Source organism: Delphinus delphis, chromosome 3, assembly GCF_949987515.2.
Source record: "Delphinus delphis chromosome 3, mDelDel1.2, whole genome shotgun sequence".
In the NCBI taxonomy this organism is placed as follows: Eukaryota; Metazoa; Chordata; class Mammalia; order Artiodactyla; family Delphinidae; genus Delphinus; species Delphinus delphis.
This window is the reverse complement of record NC_082685.1, coordinates 18,583,662-18,603,552: the sequence shown is the minus strand read 5'-3', so window position 1 is coordinate 18,603,552 and position 19,891 is coordinate 18,583,662. Positions and strand designations below refer to the sequence as shown.

Here is a 19,891-nt window from a genome sequence, read left to right as displayed (position 1 = left end):
TCTTCTTTACTGTCACACTACTACCACATTCACATCACTTCCTACACCAGATGTGTGGCAGTTTTCCCCATTGCAAGCAATTCTGTGACACCAGCTGGGTGTCCTACAACTTAATTCTGACACTAGCTACCTGGAGATAGCTAGTGTCAGATCCCACAGGTTAAGGGCTTAGTTCTGTAAGACTGACCCCACTTCACATGCTAATCGCAAGAATTGGATCCTCAGCTTACCCGCAATTTCTGTCCGACTTGGCTATAAATCAGAGGTTTCCATGACTTCCTCCCCCTTGGCTTCGATTATTTGCTAGAACAGCTCACAGAATTCAGAGAAACACTTACATGTATCAGTTTATTAAAGGATATGATAAAGGATACTGATGAGCAGCGAGATGAAGAGATACACAAGGCGAGGTCCAGGAGGGTCCCAAGCACGAACTTCTGTCCCCGTGGAGCTGGATGTGTTACCCTCCCAGTACATGGCTGTGTTCACCGATCTGGAAACTTTTTGAAACCAGGACTTAGGGGATTTTTATGGAAGCAGGATCAATCATTAACTCCATTTCCAACCCCTCTCCCCTTTGGAGAATGGGGGAGGGGAGGAGGGGCTGAAAGTCCCAAGTGTCCAATCATGGCTCTGTCTTTCTGGTGAACAGCTCCTATCCAGGAGCCCACCATGAGTCACTTCATTAGACCAAAAGACACTGCTATAACTCAGGAAATTCTGAGGGATTTAGAAACTGTCAGGAACAGGAGTCAAAGACCAAATATTAGAACAAAAGATGTGCCTGGGGGCGGAGATATATATATATGTATATATATATATGTATTTTTTTTTCTCTATTATCTCACCATACCAGCAGAGGAGAAAGAAGATCTCTTGCTTACAGTAGAATGCTGAGGGCCGACTGATAAGTATGTGCTAGTGTTGGAAAAGCATAATTTGGCAGTCATAAAGATTGGATCAGGCAAGAGTCACCAGTGGATGCTAACTTTAGTGGGAATTTTGAGGAACAGGACATTTAAATGGTCTTAAAAGTGTCTGCCCACAGTAGGGAAGGTTCCTTTGCAACACTTAAATGCAATACCTATCCCTAGATGGGATCCTGTACTAGAGGGAAAAAATGCTATAAAGGACATTCTTAGTAAACTGACAAAATTGAAATATGGATGGTTGTATTATATCAATGTAAATTCATAAGGCTGATAACTGTACTGTGGTTACGTAAGAAAATACACATTGAAGTATTTAGGGCAAAGGACTATGATGTATGTAAAAGGTTCAGAAATGATCAAGGAAATAGGGTAAAATGCTGAGTGTAGGGGAATCTAGATAAAGGGTATACTGGTGTTCCTTGAACAATTTTTATTAAAAAAATTTTTTTTCCTTGCACAATTTTTAAATTTACAACTTAAAAAAATAAAAAAGCCAGGGGATTTTCCTGGTGGTCTAGTAGTTCGGATTCGGCGCTTTCACTGCCGTGGCCAGGGTTCAATCCCTGGTCGGGGAACTGAACTGAGATCCTGCAAGCCACGCAGCGAGCGTGGCAAAAAAAAAAAAAAAAAGTCAGGCTCTCACAATTCAAGACAATTGTTCAGAGTTGTTCAGATCCTATAGAGCCTATTTTGGAAGTTAGAAGCCCCCAAATAATTCTGTTTTCTGCAGGAAGCCTCAGATTTTCATTTAAATGATAACAGGTACCTGTATAAAAAGGAATATTCAGGACAACTATATATGGGCTAATCAGGATATTAACCCACCACACATTCTTGTTTAAATGTCTATAAACATAAGCCTACCTATTTACAGCTGTTATACAAATATAAAACCACAATAAATTTATAAATTACCTATAAAGCATTTAAATTAACATTTCAATAGGACAACAAAAAATGTTTTTCTGCTGAAAATAAGTGCTATTTGACCTGTGATCTGCTCCCAGTGCCCTGAGGCAGATGTTTCCAAATTCTGCTGCCACACACTCTGTACTGTGTCATGATGCACATTCTAAGTCCACTTTTCACTCTTCAGAAGACTTTGAAATCTTCCATTCTCAGGGGGACTCAGTGCTCTCATGCCTGTCTGCTTACCTTCCCCTCTGGTTAGCCACTACCACTCAAACCCAGGTGCAGACTCTCAGGTTCCAGGGTGCTTCCTGGTGGTTATCTAGAGCAAATAGAACATCATCAACACTTTTTTGCAGTTATTTTTTAAAACAAAATTTAAACATTTTCTATAGAGTATTGAAGATTCCAGAGAACATGCATGTAACTAATTTTAAGGCAAAATGGCTTGGGAGCAGCATGGGTATGAGAGAGGAAGCAATAGCAACACTTAGACCACCACTGTGGTTACCCCTCATGCTGCATCCCACCCCTGCTGAAACCACCAACCCCATGAGGAAGGCTGAAGGAGAAGCTAAAGAAGAAAAAGCCCAAGGGAAGGATGAACCACATAGGAGATGGGCATCCTTTCATGCATCCTAAAAAGGCACCGTGCAGAAAATGGAAGTACCAGGTGAAGCGTGTGCATTTTGTATAACTATGTTCTTCTTGTGTTCCGTACTACTTGAATTACTGTTTTTATCAGGTCTTATACAAATGCAAATATTTGTAGTTTTTAAAAAACTATGTTAGCACAGAGAACCCCTCATTGTTTCAGAGAAGGTTAAATATCACTAACAGATTATCATAGAAGCTGGATTGAAATGGTCATGAGGGTAAACAAGATTTTGCTTCCTTGGTTTTGGAACTATTCCTCTTGGTTGCCAAGAGAAGGGATCCACTGACATTTACAGCCACTATGGCTGTGAAGAAATGAAAATTCTTTTTTAAGTCCTCTCTCCTTTCCTCTGTGCCATCAGAATGAGCTTTACGTCCTTAAACTCAGACCTGTTGGTACTCCTTTCCTCACAGGCTCCAAATCTGGTCTTTTCAGTGACATTTAGATGGAGTGCCTCAAAGGAGCCAGGAACCATTGTTATTGACTGTGCATTTTTAAATTCTACAGTTTTCGGGACTTCCCTGGCAGTCCAGTGGTTGGGACTCCGCGCTTCCACTTCAGGGGTCATGGGCTTGATCACAGTTAGGGGAACTGGGATCCCGCATGCTGCACCGTGCAGCAAAGAAAAAAAACCAAAACAAAACTAGTTTTCATTAAATTTCCTCAAAATCAAGGTCTGTTTGTGAAAGGAGTTAACATGTTAAGTGGGAATTATTCCTCCTCTAAACTTTTCCTTTTCAAATCATCAAAAAAGACTTCCTTGGGTTTTGTAGCTTTTCCTCTTTTGTAGACCATGGAAATAGGGAAATTGAAAGTTGCTGAATACCATTCCTGATGATCACGCAGGACCTTCCTGAAATGTCATGAGTGTTAATGAAAAGTAGCTTTAATAACATAGACACAATTGGGGGGGTGGTGGAAGAGGGAGTGAGGGAGAGAAGGCGAATGTGTGATTGGCTGGGTTAATATATTCCTGGGCTCTGATTCCATGTCCATTAGATAACCTTCTGAGGGCTGATTCAAGCTTATCCTGATGATAAGAGAGAGCTTTGAACAGTGAGCATAAAGGTTTATTTGTGGAAACTGACATTCTAATTCTAAAATTAGGATAGAAATTCAATTACATGGAATTGAAATTATATGAAAATTCCAAGGACCTAGAAAACCAAAGCAGTCTTAAAAAAAACTGTTTGAAGATTTACATTACCAGATAAAGACTTACTGTAAGCTACAATAATTAAGAAAATATGGTATTGGTACAAGAATAAAAAGAATAATAAAGGGCTTCCCTGGTGGCGCAGTGGTTGAGAGTCCGCCTGCCAATGCAGGGGACGAGGGTTCGTGCCCTGGTCCAGGAAGATCCCACATGCCGTGGAGTGGCTGGGCCCGTGAGCCATGGCCGTTGAGCCTGCGCGTCCGGAGCCTGTGCTCCGCGACGGGCGAGGCCACAACAGTGAGAGGCCCGCGTACTGCAAAAAAAAAAAAAAAAAAAAAAGAATAATAAAGAGAATAGAGAGCCCAGAAACAGTCATACATACACAGTCACATGACGAACAATAAAGACATAACCGCAAATAGTGAGGAAAGGCTAGTCTTTATAAATGGTGCTGGGTCAACTTGACAACCATATGAAAAGAACACTATCAACAAAAATTAACTCAAAATAGAACACAAAATGTAAAGCTAAAATGGTGAAACTTTTAGTTTGGCAAAGCGTTCTTTAATATGACATGAAAAGCATGACCTTTTGAGGGTCAAAGTAAAAACTGATAAATTGGACTTTATTAAAAACTTTTGCTTTAATAGGCAAGCCATAGACTGGGAAAAAAATATTTGCAAAACATATCTGCAAAGGACTTTTATCTAGCGTTAAAGAACTTACACTCAACAAGACAAACAATCCAGTTTAAAAAAAAAGGTCAAAAGACAAGAACAACTTCAACAACAAGGGTAACAAATAAGCACATGAAAAGACACTCAACATTATTAGCCAACAGAGAAATGAAATCAAAATCACAATTTAGACACACCCACTAGAATAACTAAAATTTTTTTAAATAAACTTATTTTATTTATTTATTGGGTGCATTGGGTCTTCGTTGCTGCACGCGGGCTTTCTCTAGTTGCAGGGAGTGGGGGCTACTCTTCGTTGCGGTGTGCGCAGTCTTCTCGTTGCGTTGACTTCGTTTGTTGCCGAGCACGGGCTCTAGGCGCACGGGCTTCAGTAGTTGTGGTGCACGGGGTTAGTTGCTCCGCGGCATGTGGGATCTTCCCGGACCAGGGCTCGAACCTGTGTCCCCTGCATTGGCAGGCGGATTCTTAACCACTGCACCATCAGGGATGCCCATAGAATAACCAAAATTAAAAGGGTTTAACATACTAAGTGTTGGCAAGTATGTGGAGGAAAAGGAACAGAAACTCTTTCAATGATGGTAGGGATATGGTACAACCATTTTGGAAAAACCTTGGTAACTTCATAAAAAGGTAAATGCACCTACCATATAACCCAGCCATTCTACTCCTAGGTATTTATTCAAGAGAAATTAAAGCACGTGGCCACACAACGAGTAGTACACAGATGTTTATAGCAGCTGTATTTGTAATAGCCCCCAAATGGAACCAACCCAAATTTCCATCAACAGGTGGATGGAAAAACAAATTGTGGTATTTCCATATAATGGAATACTACTCACCAAAAAAGGAATGAATTGTTAATAAATGCAACAACATGAATGAATTTCAACTTAAAATAATTATGCTGCAAGAGGCCAGTGCAGGGACTTCCCTGGTGGTGCAGTGGTTAAGAATCTGCCTGCCAATGTAGGGGACACGGGTTCGAGCCTCGGTCCAAGAAGATCCCACATGCTGCAGAGCAACTAAGCCCGTGAGCCACAACTACTGAGCCTGTGCTCTAGAGGCTACAAACCACAACTACTGAGCCCGCATGCCACAATTACCGAAGCCCACGTGCCTAGAGCCCGTGCTCCGCAACGAGAAGCCACTGCAATGAGAAGCCCGCGCACTGCAACGAAGAGTAGCCCCCACTCACCACAACTAGAGAAAAGCCTGCGTGCAGCAACGATGACCCAACGCAGCCAAAAATAAATAAATTTATTAAAAAAAGCCAGTGCAAAAAAAAAAGTACATACTAAATAATTCTATTTATAGAAAATTCTAGAAAATTCAAATTAATCTATATAGTGATGGGAGCAGAGGAAACTTCTGAAGGTAGTGTGTATCTTCATTATCTTGATTTTGGTTATGATTTCTTACATCAAATTATCCAAACATATCAAAATGTGCATTATAAATATTGAATATATGTAGTTTATTGTGTCAATTATACCTCAATAAAACTGTTACAGAAAAAGGTTTCCCAGAAGGTGGCACTACTACTTGGCTCTGCCCTATGTTGTGAGCTCCCTGGAGCTGGGTGACCCCTTCTAGAGCCATCAGGATGCTGGATTAACTAGGAGGCCCCTGCAAGAGACCCTTGGGGTCAGGAAAGCCAAGTAAACGTGATGGCAATTGATTGGGTGTGGCTGGCGAGTAGGGCTGACTTCATTTCCTTCCACAGCTCAACACAGCACTTGTCCTTCAAACAAGCCCAACTCCTTTGTACCTTTAGCCCCTGTCTTCATGTAGCTAGAGTCTCTCATCATTCAGGTTTTAGTATGAATATCAAGTGCCTTCATCGAGTGCCAGGTCTAAATTGGTTCCTACACCTCATTTTGTCCTAAAGTCACTTTCTGTATTTCTATATTTTCTTCATGGCATGTATCACAACCAGAAATTCTTATTCATTTAGTTATTTCCTTTCATTAAAAAAAATTATTTATTTTATTTTTACTTCTGGCTGCTTTGGGTCTTCGTTGCCGCGTCCGGGCTTTCTCTATTTGCGGTGAGCAGGGCTACTCTTCGTTGTGGTGCGCAGGCTTCTCATTGTGGTGGCTTCTCGTTGCGGAGCACAGGCTCTAGGCACGCGGGCTCACCAGTTGTGGCTCGCGGGCTCTAGAGCACAGGCTCAGTAGTTGTGGCACACGGGCTTAGTTGCTCTGCGGCATGTGGGATCTTCCCAGACCAGGGCTCCAACCCGTGTCCCCTGCATTGGCAGGTGGATTCTTAACCACTGTGCCACCAGGGAAGCCCCATTTCCTTTCATTTTTATTACCTATTCTCATCCTCCCTCTTTTTTTTTGCGGTACGCGGGCCTCTCACTGTTGTGGCCTCTCCCGTTGCGGAGCACAGGCTCCGGATGCGCAGGCCCAGCGGCCACGGCTCACGGGCCCAGCCGCTCCGTGGCATGTGGGATCTTCCCAGACCAAGGCACAAACCCGTGTCCCCTGCATCGGCAGGCGGACTCTCAACCACTGCGCCACCAGGGAAGCCCTCTTCCTCCCTCTTTTATGCTGTTGACATCCTACAAATCCCTTTACTGGGGGTGCACCCACCCCATAGGTGCCTTAAGTGTTGGCTGACAAACTCACAGTTGCCCCTGACAATGACTGACTGAGGGCTGGGTGAGGGAGAAGGGCACAAAAGATTGGCTCCCTTGCAGTAAGGAGACCTAACTCTGTGGCACAATTTCTACAGTTCCCCGTGAGATCTGGCTAGAGCTCGTCTCCACTTGAGGCCACATTCCTGCTTAGCTTTAGCTCTTTTCCCTGCCCTGTCCTGCTTCCCTTACTCCCTTCTCCCAAAAACACTTCCCCAGTAAATCCCTCAATAATTCTCATCTGAGGCTCTGCTTCTAGGAAACCTGACCCATGACACCTTTGGTTAGCTTCATGAGGGACTATTTTGTTCAATCCCCTAGAACAAATTCCTATCTTAGGCTCTGCTTATGACATTCTCCCCCTTAAGAATGATAGCTTGATGACGGAAGATCTTCCTCACGTTGGAAGAACAGTGTCTGGAACAGAGAAGGCACTCAATAAGTGTGCTGAATGAATACAGGGGAGAGCCCGGGGTCTGTTTTATAGATTAGCTGATCTGGCCTAGAGGCATTGTGAGTCATAGCCGGTAGACAGCAACTGAGTGGTTCAGAGATGGGGCCAGGCCTGGGACAGCAGTTTGGCACCTCCAACAATCCTCCAGGTGAGGTACAACATGTGAGGATTATTGGGGAAGGATCCTCTGGAAAGATGCAACCTCAAGGGTGGGTCGGGTTCTAGCCTTGGGCTTCCAAGAGACATGTCCCTGAGCCAGATCTAGGGGGTAGTACTGCCCAGCTATGTGTGAGGAGTAAGTGTGTGTTGAATTAATGAAGGCATGACAGAGGTAACCCTGCCCCAGGGTTCCTTCTCTTTTCACTCTCCATTGGGAGAAGAGGAATTCAAAAGAAAGCATATAGTCTTCTTTCTCACACAACAGAATCAGAACGTACAGGAATGGGGGGAGAAGGAGTATGGGACATGTCTGTTATCTGGACTTTAGTTTCCTTGAGCATGTAGTCTGCTTTGGATAAAAGTCACATCCAGTCTGTGCAACCCCTTTTGGCTCAAGCCCTAAGCATAGGTCCTAGCCCATGGCACATGCCCCTACTGGACTGACCACACCAGACTATGATCTACACGCACACATCTGGCTTCCCAGCTGGACCAGGAGCATCTTCAGGGCAGGCATAGGCTGTGCTGGCACCCTCTACCCAGACCAAGGCCTGGCACAAAGCAGATGCCAGTCAGTTCAAGGTTGTAAAATAACTGAATGACGAGGGCAGTAATGCTGTTGGGTATGCTAGACATCCACCAGATACTTTTCAGAATGTAGATCCAGCCCTGGCTTCGCAATGCTTCAGCAGCGCCCTCTAACCCACGGAAGGAAGTCTAAACTTTTAAGCCTGCCTGTACAGCACCCTCATATAGTGTCCTGGTCCCCCTTTCCAGCTACCTCTTCTGCTATTTCCAGCTCAATACCCTACACCAATCCTACCCCAAGCTCTTCCTCACATGTGCAACATTCGAGCCTTGCCTAGCTCTTCACTCTGCCTAGCAGCTCTCCCTTACCCACCCCCAATCTACCTGTCAAATTCCTGTGCATCTTTTAAGTACCTGCTTGTCTCTGCTATCATTCCTTCCTCCCTTAAGGGCCTATTAACCCCTTCCAGCAGCCACCCAGCACTCAGAGAGCAGGGTTCTGGTCCTTCATCTGCCCATCTATCCCCAAAGCCTGACAGAGTAGTCTTTGGGGAAGTGGGTTTCGGGGAGACTTCTGCTAGTACGAGTGTGCAGGGATGGACTCCTCAGTGGCCAGCAGCTGGCTAACCCTGAGCGCCAGCTGCGGGCCTGAGCCCTGCCCACCAGGCCTCGCGGTTTGAGGGGGCAGCACGTCCAAGCAGGCTGCTCACCCAGACTCTTGCTCTCCAGCAGTGCCCCTGGCTCGCCTTTATCATTCTGGACATCGAGGCTTGCGAGGCAAGGGAGCAGCCTGGGTCGCCCGCGTCCTCGAGGCTCTGCTCTGGATATCCGTGCGCCTGACGAGGCCCACCCGGCCCTTGCCCTGGAGGCCTTCGGGTACTCGGCCTCGGGCCATGCGAGCCGCCTGTGGGAACAGCTGCGGCAGTTCTGGGCCCACCATTTCTCGCGGCGCTTCTCGCCGCGGCGCCCTCCGCTGCGCCGCATCTCCTCCATGTCCACCTTCTACCTGCTGGACCACCAGACGCGCCAGGCAGAGCTAGGCCTCAGCTACGGCACACCGCGCACGCGCCTCAGCGACGAGGCCTTTGTGTTCCGCGGCGGCCGGTGGACCACGGAGGGCCAGCCGGTGCGGTCGCGGCCGCAGCTGCCCTCGCCGACCACCTCGGGCTGGAAGGCGCAGGTGCAGCGGATCAAGAGCCAGGTGCTGCTGGAGGAGAACAACTACCTGAAGCTACAGCAGGAACTGCTCATGGACATGCTGACGGAGACCACAGCACGCATGCACCTGTTGGAAAAAAAAGATAGACCACGAGGCAAGCACTGCCGCTGCGGCGCCCGCCTGGCAGAGGAAAATGCACAAGCGCGAAGGCGCGTGCAGCGCGCTCCTGACCGAGCCGCTGACTCCAGAGTCGCGGTGACGCAATAAAACCCGTGCAGCGCATGCGCACCTCGCTCCACACCTTAGGCCCGGTCTCGTTCCTGTGGCCCCTAGAGGGCCCGGCCAGGACTGGGCTCCGGGTGCGCGGGGGTCCGCTGCGCGCCTTCAGGGACCATCACTCCGGGCCTGGTGTGGAGGGGAGACTCAGCCAGCAGTCCGTCTCGGGAGGGTGCGATAGGGCGGTGGAGGAAGATGTTTGCAGCCCGTTGGAAACGCGGAGTGGGAGCCAGGCTTGCAACAGTGCAGCAGGGGGCGGGGATGGCCGGCGATGAGAGGTAGTGGTAGCAATGGCTTTCTTGGCCCGAGGGACGGAGGGCAAAGTCCGGGAGGCAGGGAAACCTGGGCTCAGGGATGGAGGGTGCGGTTGGGCGGGCGGGCGGGCGGGGTCGGTGACCTTACAGTTGGCCTTTCCCTCCCTGAGGCGATCCCGGGAGGGGTTTCAGCCCGAGTCCAGGATAAAAGTGTATTTTACGACCTGGAAACTGTTTCCCGAAAGAATCCCTCGAAACTTTGAGCTCTGCCTCCCCCTTCTGGCTGTGTGGCTTTTGGCGAGTCGCTTTTCGTTGCGGGTTTCCTTTTCCTCTCTCTAGAATTATGGGTCGGGGATACAAACAAGCACTGTCCAGAGCTAATCCAGCGCACAGATAGGATTTGCTCGACCCACCTTATTTTACAATTTTGCATGAGTTGCCAACATTTAAGAATTTGGAGATTTCACATTAAAAATCCAGATTTCCCGTGTTCTCCTGAAAACCCAGAAGACTCAGCCATTGCTGGACCTTGGTTTTGCCCAGCAGCAGTTGCCTGAATTGTGGCTGTCAGCTCCTGCTCAGCTTCACTCCTTTCCTCCTATAGGTGTCTGATTTTGGATCTCCTTCTATATCCGTTCTAGATCGATGTTCTCTCCTGGAGCATAGGGAACCCTGTGCCCAAGGTATCATATAAAGTGCTTTTGGTGAGGGTGTTGTGAGTGATGTGGCTGCACAACAAAGGTGATGGCACTGGTCCTTGCAATCTGCAACCTTTCCTTGGAATGTAGACAGGCCCTTTCAGCACCCAGTGAAACTTAAGTCCGGTAGGATTACAACACATTTTCTTAGAGTCATGTGAAAACTTTGAGAGAAGTGGGTGTCCTTCTTCGGCCTAACTTGCTTTCAGGAGAAAGACTAGGGATTACTAAACCACTACTGTGTATAAAAATGTGGCCTAATTAAATCAGCAAAACAACACAAAACATGTCATTAGACACTATGCTTAAAAACATTTCTTTTGAGCAGTGCTCTTTTGTATTTTAATAATTTTATATTAACATAGATTAAAATATTTTTAAATAGTTGTAAAATATAATTTCCTTTTAGAATAACTTAGAAAATAAAAAATATACAGAAAAGGAAATGAGAAGGGAATCAAAACAATACCTAGAAAAAAAACACAAAGTAAGGCACTGATGGAGAAATTATACTAAGTGAAAGAAGCCAGATGCAAAGGACCACATATTGTACGCTTTTGTTTATATAAAATATCCAGAATAGACAAATCCACAGCCGGGGGATGTGGGGAGGAAGGAGTGACTACTTAACAGGAGAAGGGTTTCCTTTTGGATTGATGAAAAATGTTTCGGAGCTATAGTGGTCGTACAACATTGTGAATGTTCTAACAGCCACTGAATTGCACACTTTAAAACAGTGAGTTTTATGTGAATTTTACCACAATAAAAAAAGATTTTTTTTAAGGAGGAAAGTGCTTTACATTAAAACATGAGATAAAAACTATGTGGTATGGGGAAATAGCAAAAATCATAAAGGTGATCCAAGAGTACCTAAAGTTTAAGGAATATCGCTTTGGCCAGAGCACTTGCAAACAAATAGTTTATTTTCTAGAACAGAGAAAAGTATCTGCCTTGCCAGATCAGCAGCAGATGGGGAGCCCCATGTTTAGGGAGGGGTATCCAAGTGGATAAAGGACCCAGATCAAATGGGGCAGAATGATATTTTAAGATATCTGACTTTGTTCTTTCTGCTCTGGAACTTCACCCCCTGACTGAGGCAGCAAGCTCATTGCCCCGGGGTGGGGGTGGGGCTGTAGGTGTGTGACAGAGCAGAAAGTAGGAACAAAGAACTCTTTGTGGCTTTCACCTTCTATAGCTCAGAACCCTCTGGGGAACAGAGCTTTGAAAACATATTTTTTGGGCTTGAGGAGGGAGGTCAAAAAGGCTGTAGATTTGTCTACAGCAAGAGGAAAGATGAAGGGAAATGGAAGTAGAGATCCTTCCATCTTGGAAAGAAGTCCTTTCTTGACCCTACATTACTTTCCAGCTACTGCCTCATTTCTCTGCTTCCCTTTATAACTAAGCTCCAAAAAGTTGCTTATATTCACTGTCTTCAATTCCTCCCCTCCCTCTTTCCTCTTAGTTCCCCTCAGCTTTGGATTTCTCACCTCCAAGTCTCCCCAGCCTGCTCTTGTCAAGAATGACATTGCCTCCAGTGTTGTTAAGTCCTTTGGCTAATTCTCCATCCTCATCTTGGCCCATCAGCAGCATTTCATGCAGTTGACGCCTCCTCATCTTCACTTGTCATCTAGGACACTACACTCTTCTGATTTCTCTCCTGCCTCACAGTTGCTCCTTCTCAGTGTCTTGCTGATTTCACTTCCTTCAGGTGTCTACTTAAATGTCACCTTTTCAGTGAAGTTTTCCCTAATGACTTTATTTAAAAGAGCATGCATTCTCCCCACACCCAACCAAACCAGCACAACTTATCCTCCTTTCCTGCTTTGTTTTCTAGCATCTGTCACCATTTGACCTCCTATGTATTTTGTCAGTCTCCCTCCACCCGCTCTGCCCCAACTAGAGTGTAAGTTCCATAGGGCTTTTTTTTGTGTGTGTGTGTGTGGTACGCGGGCTTCTCACTGTTGTGGCCTCTCCCGCTGTGGAGCACAGGCTCCAGACGCGCAGGCTCAGCGGCCATGGCTCATGGGCCCAGCCTCTCCGCGGCATGTGGGATCTTCCCGGACCCGGGCACGAACCCATGTGCCCTGCATCGGCAGGCGGACTCTCAACCACTGCGCCACCAGGGAAGCCCTCCATAGGGTTTTTTTCTGTTTTTTTTTTTTTTTTTTTCTGTATCTTAGTTAGAAAAGTGCTTAACACTTACTAGGCTCTCTCCAGATATTCCTAGAATGAACAAAGGTCTATAAGAGACAGGCACCTGAATCCCAGGAGCAGATGGTGTTTGGCCTTTGGTATTGTCATAGGTATCTAATCCTCTAGGAGGCAGGGAAGGTGTACCAGATGCTTTTGGAACTTTTGGTTGCATCTGATAAGCCCACCTCTGATTTTAGCCGCAACTATGGTAGATGGCTCTGCGTATAATGTCAGTGCCTCATTTCAGGTGTCTACTGTGGGTTTCTCGGCCTTTCTGCTTCAGGGCTTTCTCCTAAGCCTCAGGAGCTCTCTCAACCCACAGACATAGCCTGGGAGTGCAGGAGAGTTAACGCCTTCTGGGGGCAACCTCCAGTAGAGGACAGAAAACAAAACACACTTTGTTGAATTTTCCTTCTACCATTTTCCTCACTCCCCCTCTCTCAGTTCATGGAATCATCTACCAGATAAACTGCACCCAAGTTCTAAGCTCAGACTCTGCTTTTATGGGGATTCAAGCTAAGGCAGTTAGTAAGAAGTAGCACTAGAAGGCAGGCCATAGGGAAAGGAATCTAGAACTAGATCACCCCCCATTCAGAAGGCTCGCTCACCACTGTTGGTGAGAAGGATGGTAGTAACCCCTAGTGTCCTAAAGCATAAGACTCTTACCTTTGGTGGATTGGAATGAGATAGAAATTGAAGGGAAAGTTTGGCTTATGTAGTAGCTTTGGCACTCGAAAGATATGGAGGCAGCTGTAATTACAAGGATTATGGAAGTGGTTAACTTTTCTAAACTGTCTTAGAAGCTTTGAAGAAAGAATGAAAGGCTCTTCTTAGCCCACTCAACTCAGGGCATGATATGAAAGCTGGAAAGTCTCCCAAGGCAACATGTAAAGAACTGCTCACTTCTGCTGCCAGGAAGCAGAGTGTGCTGAAAATAAGGCTCAAGATTTAATCAAGGGCAGTAGAGCTGCAGAGAAGACCCGGGCATCCTTAACAATTTTCCTGTACTAAAGTCAAGCGTTTTAAGGGGAAGGAATGGGACCCTAAGGCCTGGCATGGGGATGTTTGGGTGGATATACCTAAGAACCTTGAGCCCCCAGAGCCCCTGAACCCTTCTGGCCAGTAGCAGCTGCTCCTTCCCTTGATAGAGGAGAACAGCTTTATTTTTCCTGGAGACAATGCAGCGATCTCACCTGAGGTAGATGTCATAAAATGATGCTAATCCTTCTGAAGCTCCACCTCTCGTTGCCTCTAGACCAATAACTAGGATCGAGTCTCAGCATAGCCCAAGCAGTGAAGCACAGTCCCTACTCTAGAAGGAAATAGTTTGATCGTCCAAAAGGTTGCAGGACATGTCTAACCGCAGGACCTCTGGGGGAACAGACATTGGAGTGGATCTAGAGGGTGGGGGTGTATATAACACTGGGTAGGAAGTTGATCGCAATGGAACATTTCCCATAACTCAAGACTAGAGTTCTGCCAAGAGCTTGTCCTAATGTTCTACTAGATGACTCTGGAAAATTGGACACGATGGTGGTCTAGGGTCAATGAGGTGGAGACACCAGAATTGCCTTGGCTGAGTTTAAAGAAGGGTCTGAAGGCTACAGGGAAGTGAGAATATTAGAATGGGTTTATTACATGAGACCAGAAGATTCACCATTTGACTCTGTTCTCTGGGAGATGCCCAGAGGATGCCCCTTTGGCTAAAGCAGTAGGGAATATGACAGTGAGGGGGGGCATTGCATCATTGAGAAGGTGTTGATGGTTGTCCCCAGTATGCCAGGGTTGACAGCAGGAGATGCTGCTAGGGAACTGGGCTCCCTAGTGTCATTGGGGATGATGGGATTTGGGAATGGCATTTAACCATTCTGGATGGTGACATTTACAGATCAGAAGCCAGGAGGGCATTCTTATCATACTTTGCAGCAAGAGTGGAATGGCAACTTGGGGGGCCTCGCTTCTCAGAGACCTGTGGTAATGATGATAATAGGCCACAGTGTTCGTAGGGGCAAAATAAATGGGCAGCCAATGGAGGCAGAGAATAAGTGATAGAAAGGGTTGGGGAACAAGGATGAGAGACAGGCCAGCAAAGACAGTCTTGCTATTAAAATGCCTTCCTTAGTATTAGGTCAGTATTTAGATACATCCTAGGAAAGGTAGGTGACGAATGCTCCAAATAGACTGAAGTTAAGTTTCCACCACTGCAGCAGAGTGGCAGGTTTGACATACAAATTGAGTTATTGAAAAGCAGTTAAAAACCATGTTTCTTGAACACCCAAGAACATGGAGCAAGATCTGTACCAGCCACAAATACCAACAAGGAGACAAGGCAGTGTGAGATGCTGATGTATGGCATGCAGAGAAATGAATGTGACAGTGACTAACCAAATTCAGACCTTTTGTGGATGTCTTAGTTCAGGCTGCTGTAACAAAACATCATAGACTGGAGGACTTATAAACAACCGAAATTAGTTCCTCACAGTTTTAGAGGGTGGAAATCTTAGGTCAGGGTGCCAGCATGGTCAAGTGAGGGCCCTCCTGCCGATGGCTAACTTCTTGTGTCCTCACATGGCAGAGAGCAGAGGTGGGAAGCCAGCTCTCTTGTGACTCTTATAAAGGCACTAATCCCATCATGAGGTCTCCACGTCATGATCTCATCTAATCCTAATCATCTTCCAAGGCCCCACCTCCTAATACCATCACATTGCAGGGTAAGGTTTTGACATATGTTATGGACACATTCAGTCCATAACAGGAGGCAAATCCCAGAACTGGAATCAGGCTCAGCAGACAGCAGGGAGACCAGGACCTCTACCTGCAGCAACAGTGCTCTGCACTGAACTCACCCCACAAGTCCAGGTGATAAATGGCAGCAGGGACAGTAACATGGGCCAGTAAAAATGGTCAGTGGTTTCACTTTTGCAAGATGAAGAGAGTTATGGGGATGGATGGTGGTGATAATTGTACAACAATATGAACTAAACAGTACACTGAAAAATGATTAAGATAGTAAATTTTATGTCATGTATATTTTACCATAATAAAAAAAAAGAAAAAAATGGTTAGTGGTGACTGTGTAGAGACTGGGGTCTAGAATAGAATATTAGCCAGAGGAGCATAAGAAGCAGCATAGGTCTTAAGAGGAAAAACAGACTGTATCTGAAAAACAGTATGTGTCCACAAAACAACCTGCAGATCCCAGGACAGAAGTGCTTTCGAAAATACATGTAGGATAAAAGAAGAGAGGAACAGGATGTGACTGCTGAGCGGGTGTAGACAATGGTCACGTGTCCAGGAGAGCCAAAGCATTGGCCTTGCGTTGGTTAGGTTGGGGCTTTGCCCTCTTGCCTTTTGTAGGGGACCCAGCTGTCTGGTGGTAGCTGATCTGGGGTATCTCCCAGAAAATCACCTGCTTCCCCTGTGTCACAGCCTCGCCCCATTTCTCTACTTTTCCTGTCCCCATCTAGCTTAGCTCTGAACAGCTTCCTGTTGTCACTTACCATTGCTCCTGCCTCACCTGCCAGTTCCAACACATGTGTGTCTCCTCCCTCATACTCCTGGGGCCACTCCTACCAGGACCGACCTCCTCACCTGGTCAGTCTGGGAGGCTGTCTGTGCATGGCCTTGCCTGCCTTTGATTCTCAGATGTGTCTAGCACAGGAACCAGATCACTCAGAAGCCTGTGCCCATGGTGTTCCGTGTGCATCTGCACACGTGTGGGATGGGATTACCACAGAAGTCCATGGCGACCAGAGAGGATGGGCAAGGACCAAAGGCCCGCAGAGCCTGCTTGGTCACCAAGAACAGTGCTGACAGGGGAGGAAGGGGGCCTTGCATGGGATCCTGGGAGCAGGACTGGCCTAGGGCTGGACCAGCACCAGCTGCCTCTGGAGCACAGTTCAGGAGCTTTGGCTCCTGCCCCCTTGGGAGCCAACACCAGTGGTGTGTCTGCTGCTTTCTGTCCTCTCCTAATATATTGCACCTACAAAAGTTTAATAAAACTGTAGTATCAATATCTTCAGATACTCAGTCTGTTTTCAACTGGTCTATGTCCAACCTAGCTCTAATCAGCCAGGGCTGACATGAAGTAAGGGAAGCAGGGTCATGGGGCCTCTGTGCATTCAACAGGGTCTGGGGATGGGTTTGGACTCTTGAGATCCATGTCCTGGGGTCATACCAGTGGTCCCACAGCTCTCCAGAGAGAAAGCACAAGGCCAGTCAATGGCTTGGGGTGTGGCCTGTGTGTAGCCTAAGAAGTAAAAGGCAGGTGGGAGAGTGGAGCCTAACCCTCGAGCTGTGAGCAGACCTATAAAGAGACTTAAGAGATATATCAGCTAGTTACAATGCATGGACTTTATTTGGCTCCTGATTTTCAAGCAAACAAACTACAAACAAAACGACAAACAGGTCTTTCCTGGTGGTGCCGTGGTTAAGAATCCACCTGCCAATGCAGGGGACACGGGTTCGAGCCCTGGTCCAGGAAGATCCCACATGCCGCGGGACAACTAAGCCCGTGTGCCACAGCTACTGAAGCCCACGCTCCTAAAAGCCTGTGCTCCGAGACAAGAGAAGCCACTGCAATGAGAAGCCTGCGCACCGCAACGAAGAGTAGCCCCCGCTCACCGCAACTTAGAGAAAGCCCGTTGCACAGCAACGAAGACCCAATGCAGCCAAAAATAAATAAAATAAATAAATAAATTTAAAAAAAAGAAATTTCTGATTAGATAGATGTCCTCCAAACACAACATCCATTGTTTTTAAGTATTGTTTATTACCTCATCCATTTTTTGTAAACAATTAACTGCACATATTTAAAGTGTATAATTGGATGAGTTTTGACTTATGTATATACCCATGAAACCAACAACACAATCAAGTAATGAACATATTCATCACCCCCAAAAGTTCCTTGTGTTCCTTAGTAATTCTTCCCTCCTACCCCTGCCCCAGGACAACACTGATCTACTTTTTGTCATTATAGATTAGTTTTAATTTTTTAGAAATTTATGCAAATGGAATTATTCAGTATGTACTAAAAAACAAAAACAAAACCCTAGTTTCTTTTGCTCTGCATTATTACTTTGAGATTCATCTATGTTGTTGTATACGTCATTTCCATTGTATGGAAACACCACAATTTGTTTATCTACTTGCCTTTTGGTAGAAATTTGGGTTGTTCCTAGTTTTGGGCTATTGTAAATAAAGCTGCTATGAACATTTGTGTATAAGCCTTTGTGTGGATGTGTGTTTTCATTTCTCTTGGATATGCCAATTCTGTGTTTACATTTTTGACAAAGTCAGGTTATTTTCCAAAGCAGTCATTTTACATTCCCACCAGTAGTGTATGAGCTCCAATTTCTCCACATTCTCATCAATACTTGTTATTTTCTGTGTTTTTTTTTATACCCACCCTAGTGGAAGAAATCTCAAAAATTACCATCCATACCCCTCTCACGCTATGCTTACTAAGACTGCAGAGAAATCAATTCAACTAACTCTATATTGATTAAATTAAAAAAAAATTGTGCACACATTTACTTGTTTCCAGAGAAAAAACCATGAAGCAAGGTATATACAGATATGTCTAGCTACACCTCTACCCTGATCATTCCTCCCCATCTAGGTAAATGTTTATATTAAATTTTTTTTAATTAAATTTTTTTTTTTTTTTTTGTGGTATGCGGGCCTCTCACCGCTGTGGCCTCTCCAGTGGCAGAGCACAGGCTCCGGATGCACAGGCTCAGCGGCCGTGGCCCACGGCCCAGCCGCTCCACGGCATGTGGGATCTTTCCGGACTGGGGCACCAGCCCGTGTCCCCTGCATCGGCAGGCGGACCCTCAACCACTGCACCACCAGGGAAGCCCTATATTAAATTTTTAAATTTAAATTGTTTCTACTGAAAAATATAAAGCACATATATTTGCATTTCAGGGCCAGTTGCATTGACAAGGCCAGTCAATGGCTTGGGGTGCGGCCTGTGTGTAGCCTAAGAGGTTACTGTGTGCAGTAACCTTTCTTGGTTACTGCAGCATACAGTAAAACCTGTAAACCCTTTTGTATGGTCAGGCCACTCAAGATGGCTGTTCTCTTGCTCTCTGTACATTCCCTTCTCGACCAGTCCCTGCTTCACATACATCCTACTCACATGACTATCCAATCCTCTTAATCATAGGGCTTAATTAGTAACCTCCTAGTGCTTGCCCCTTGCCCCATCCACTGGTTTCTCTGGTAACTGATGAGCCAACCTAACGTCAACTCCCCCTTGTAAATGGTATCCTCCTCCCCCCTACCCAGGAGTGAAGATTGCTGCCCTGTCTTGCCTGCCATCTGCCACCCACAGTGGGGTGCCACTCCAGGACTCTGCTTCAGACTTGTAAGATTCCCTATCCAATAAATTGTTGATGTCTCTGGGCTCTTTCTTTAGTCTCACAGCTGGGCAATTACAAGACTTGGAGTCCTGTGGGTTACAGTCCAACACCCTTACTTTCTTCACTGAGTGACATATCCTGCAGGTCGCACCTCAGCAGGACATAGAGATACTCCTTATTCCTTTTTATAGTTGCAATGTATCCCACTGGGTGAGTGTAGCACAATCTATTTCACTATGTATTCAATGTTTGGATTGTTTCTTGTCCCTTTTAAAATTGTGATGAAATACATGTAAAATTTATCATCTTAACCAATTTTAAGTGTACAATTCAGTGGCATGAAGTACATTCACCTTCCTGTGCAACCGTAACCACCATCCATTCCCAGAACTCTTTTCATCTTGCAAAACTGAAATTCTGTACCCATTAGATGACTTTCCATTTCTCCCTCCCCTTCTACTTTCTGTTTCTATGAATTTGACTAAGTACCTCATATATAGTATTTGTCCTTTCGTGACTGGCTGATTTCACGCAGCACGATACCCTCAAGATTCATCTATGTTGTAGCATGCGTAAGAATTTCCTTGCTTTTTAAGGTTGAATAATATTCCATTGTATGGCTGCATGACATTTTGTTTATCCATTCATCTGTCAGTGGATATGTGGGTTGCTTCCACCTTTCGGCTATTGTGAATAATGCTGCTATGAACATGGGTGTGCAAATATCTCTTTGAAACTCTGCTTCTAATTCTTTAGGGTGCACATCCAGTGGAACTGCTGGATCATAGGTAATCCCATGCTAAATTTT

General features: G+C 45.7%; 1 protein-coding gene and 1 long non-coding RNA gene across 2 annotated transcripts; one reads left to right on the top strand and one right to left on the bottom strand.

The window, feature by feature from the left end:
• Positions 1-352: 352 nt before the first annotated feature.
• Positions 353-9,823, bottom strand: LOC132421910 (uncharacterized). Its single transcript, XR_009518786.1, has 3 exons — positions 9,584-9,823; positions 2,088-2,163; positions 353-500 (listed from the first exon to the last, which is right to left on the bottom strand). It is a non-coding gene; the product is annotated as an uncharacterized lncRNA (long non-coding RNA).
• Positions 7,548-9,561, top strand: CBY3 (chibby family member 3). Its single transcript, XM_060006423.1, has 2 exons — positions 7,548-7,596; positions 8,837-9,561. Exons 1-2 carry the CDS (start codon positions 7,548-7,550, stop codon positions 9,559-9,561), a joined length of 774 nt encoding a protein of 257 aa, XP_059862406.1.
• Positions 9,824-19,891: the final 10,068 nt, after the last annotated feature.

What these genes read in the sequence shown, in the direction of transcription:
- CBY3 (XM_060006423.1), top strand. Translation starts at nt 7,548, where the DNA reads ATGGGGCCAGGCCTGGGACAGCAGTTTGGCACCTCCAACAATCCTCCA. An exon ending in CACCTCCAACAATCCTCCAG is followed by an intron (nt 7,597 to 8,836) that starts GTGAGGTACAAC and finishes ACGTCCAAGCAG; the next exon opens with GCTGCTCACCCAGACTCTTG.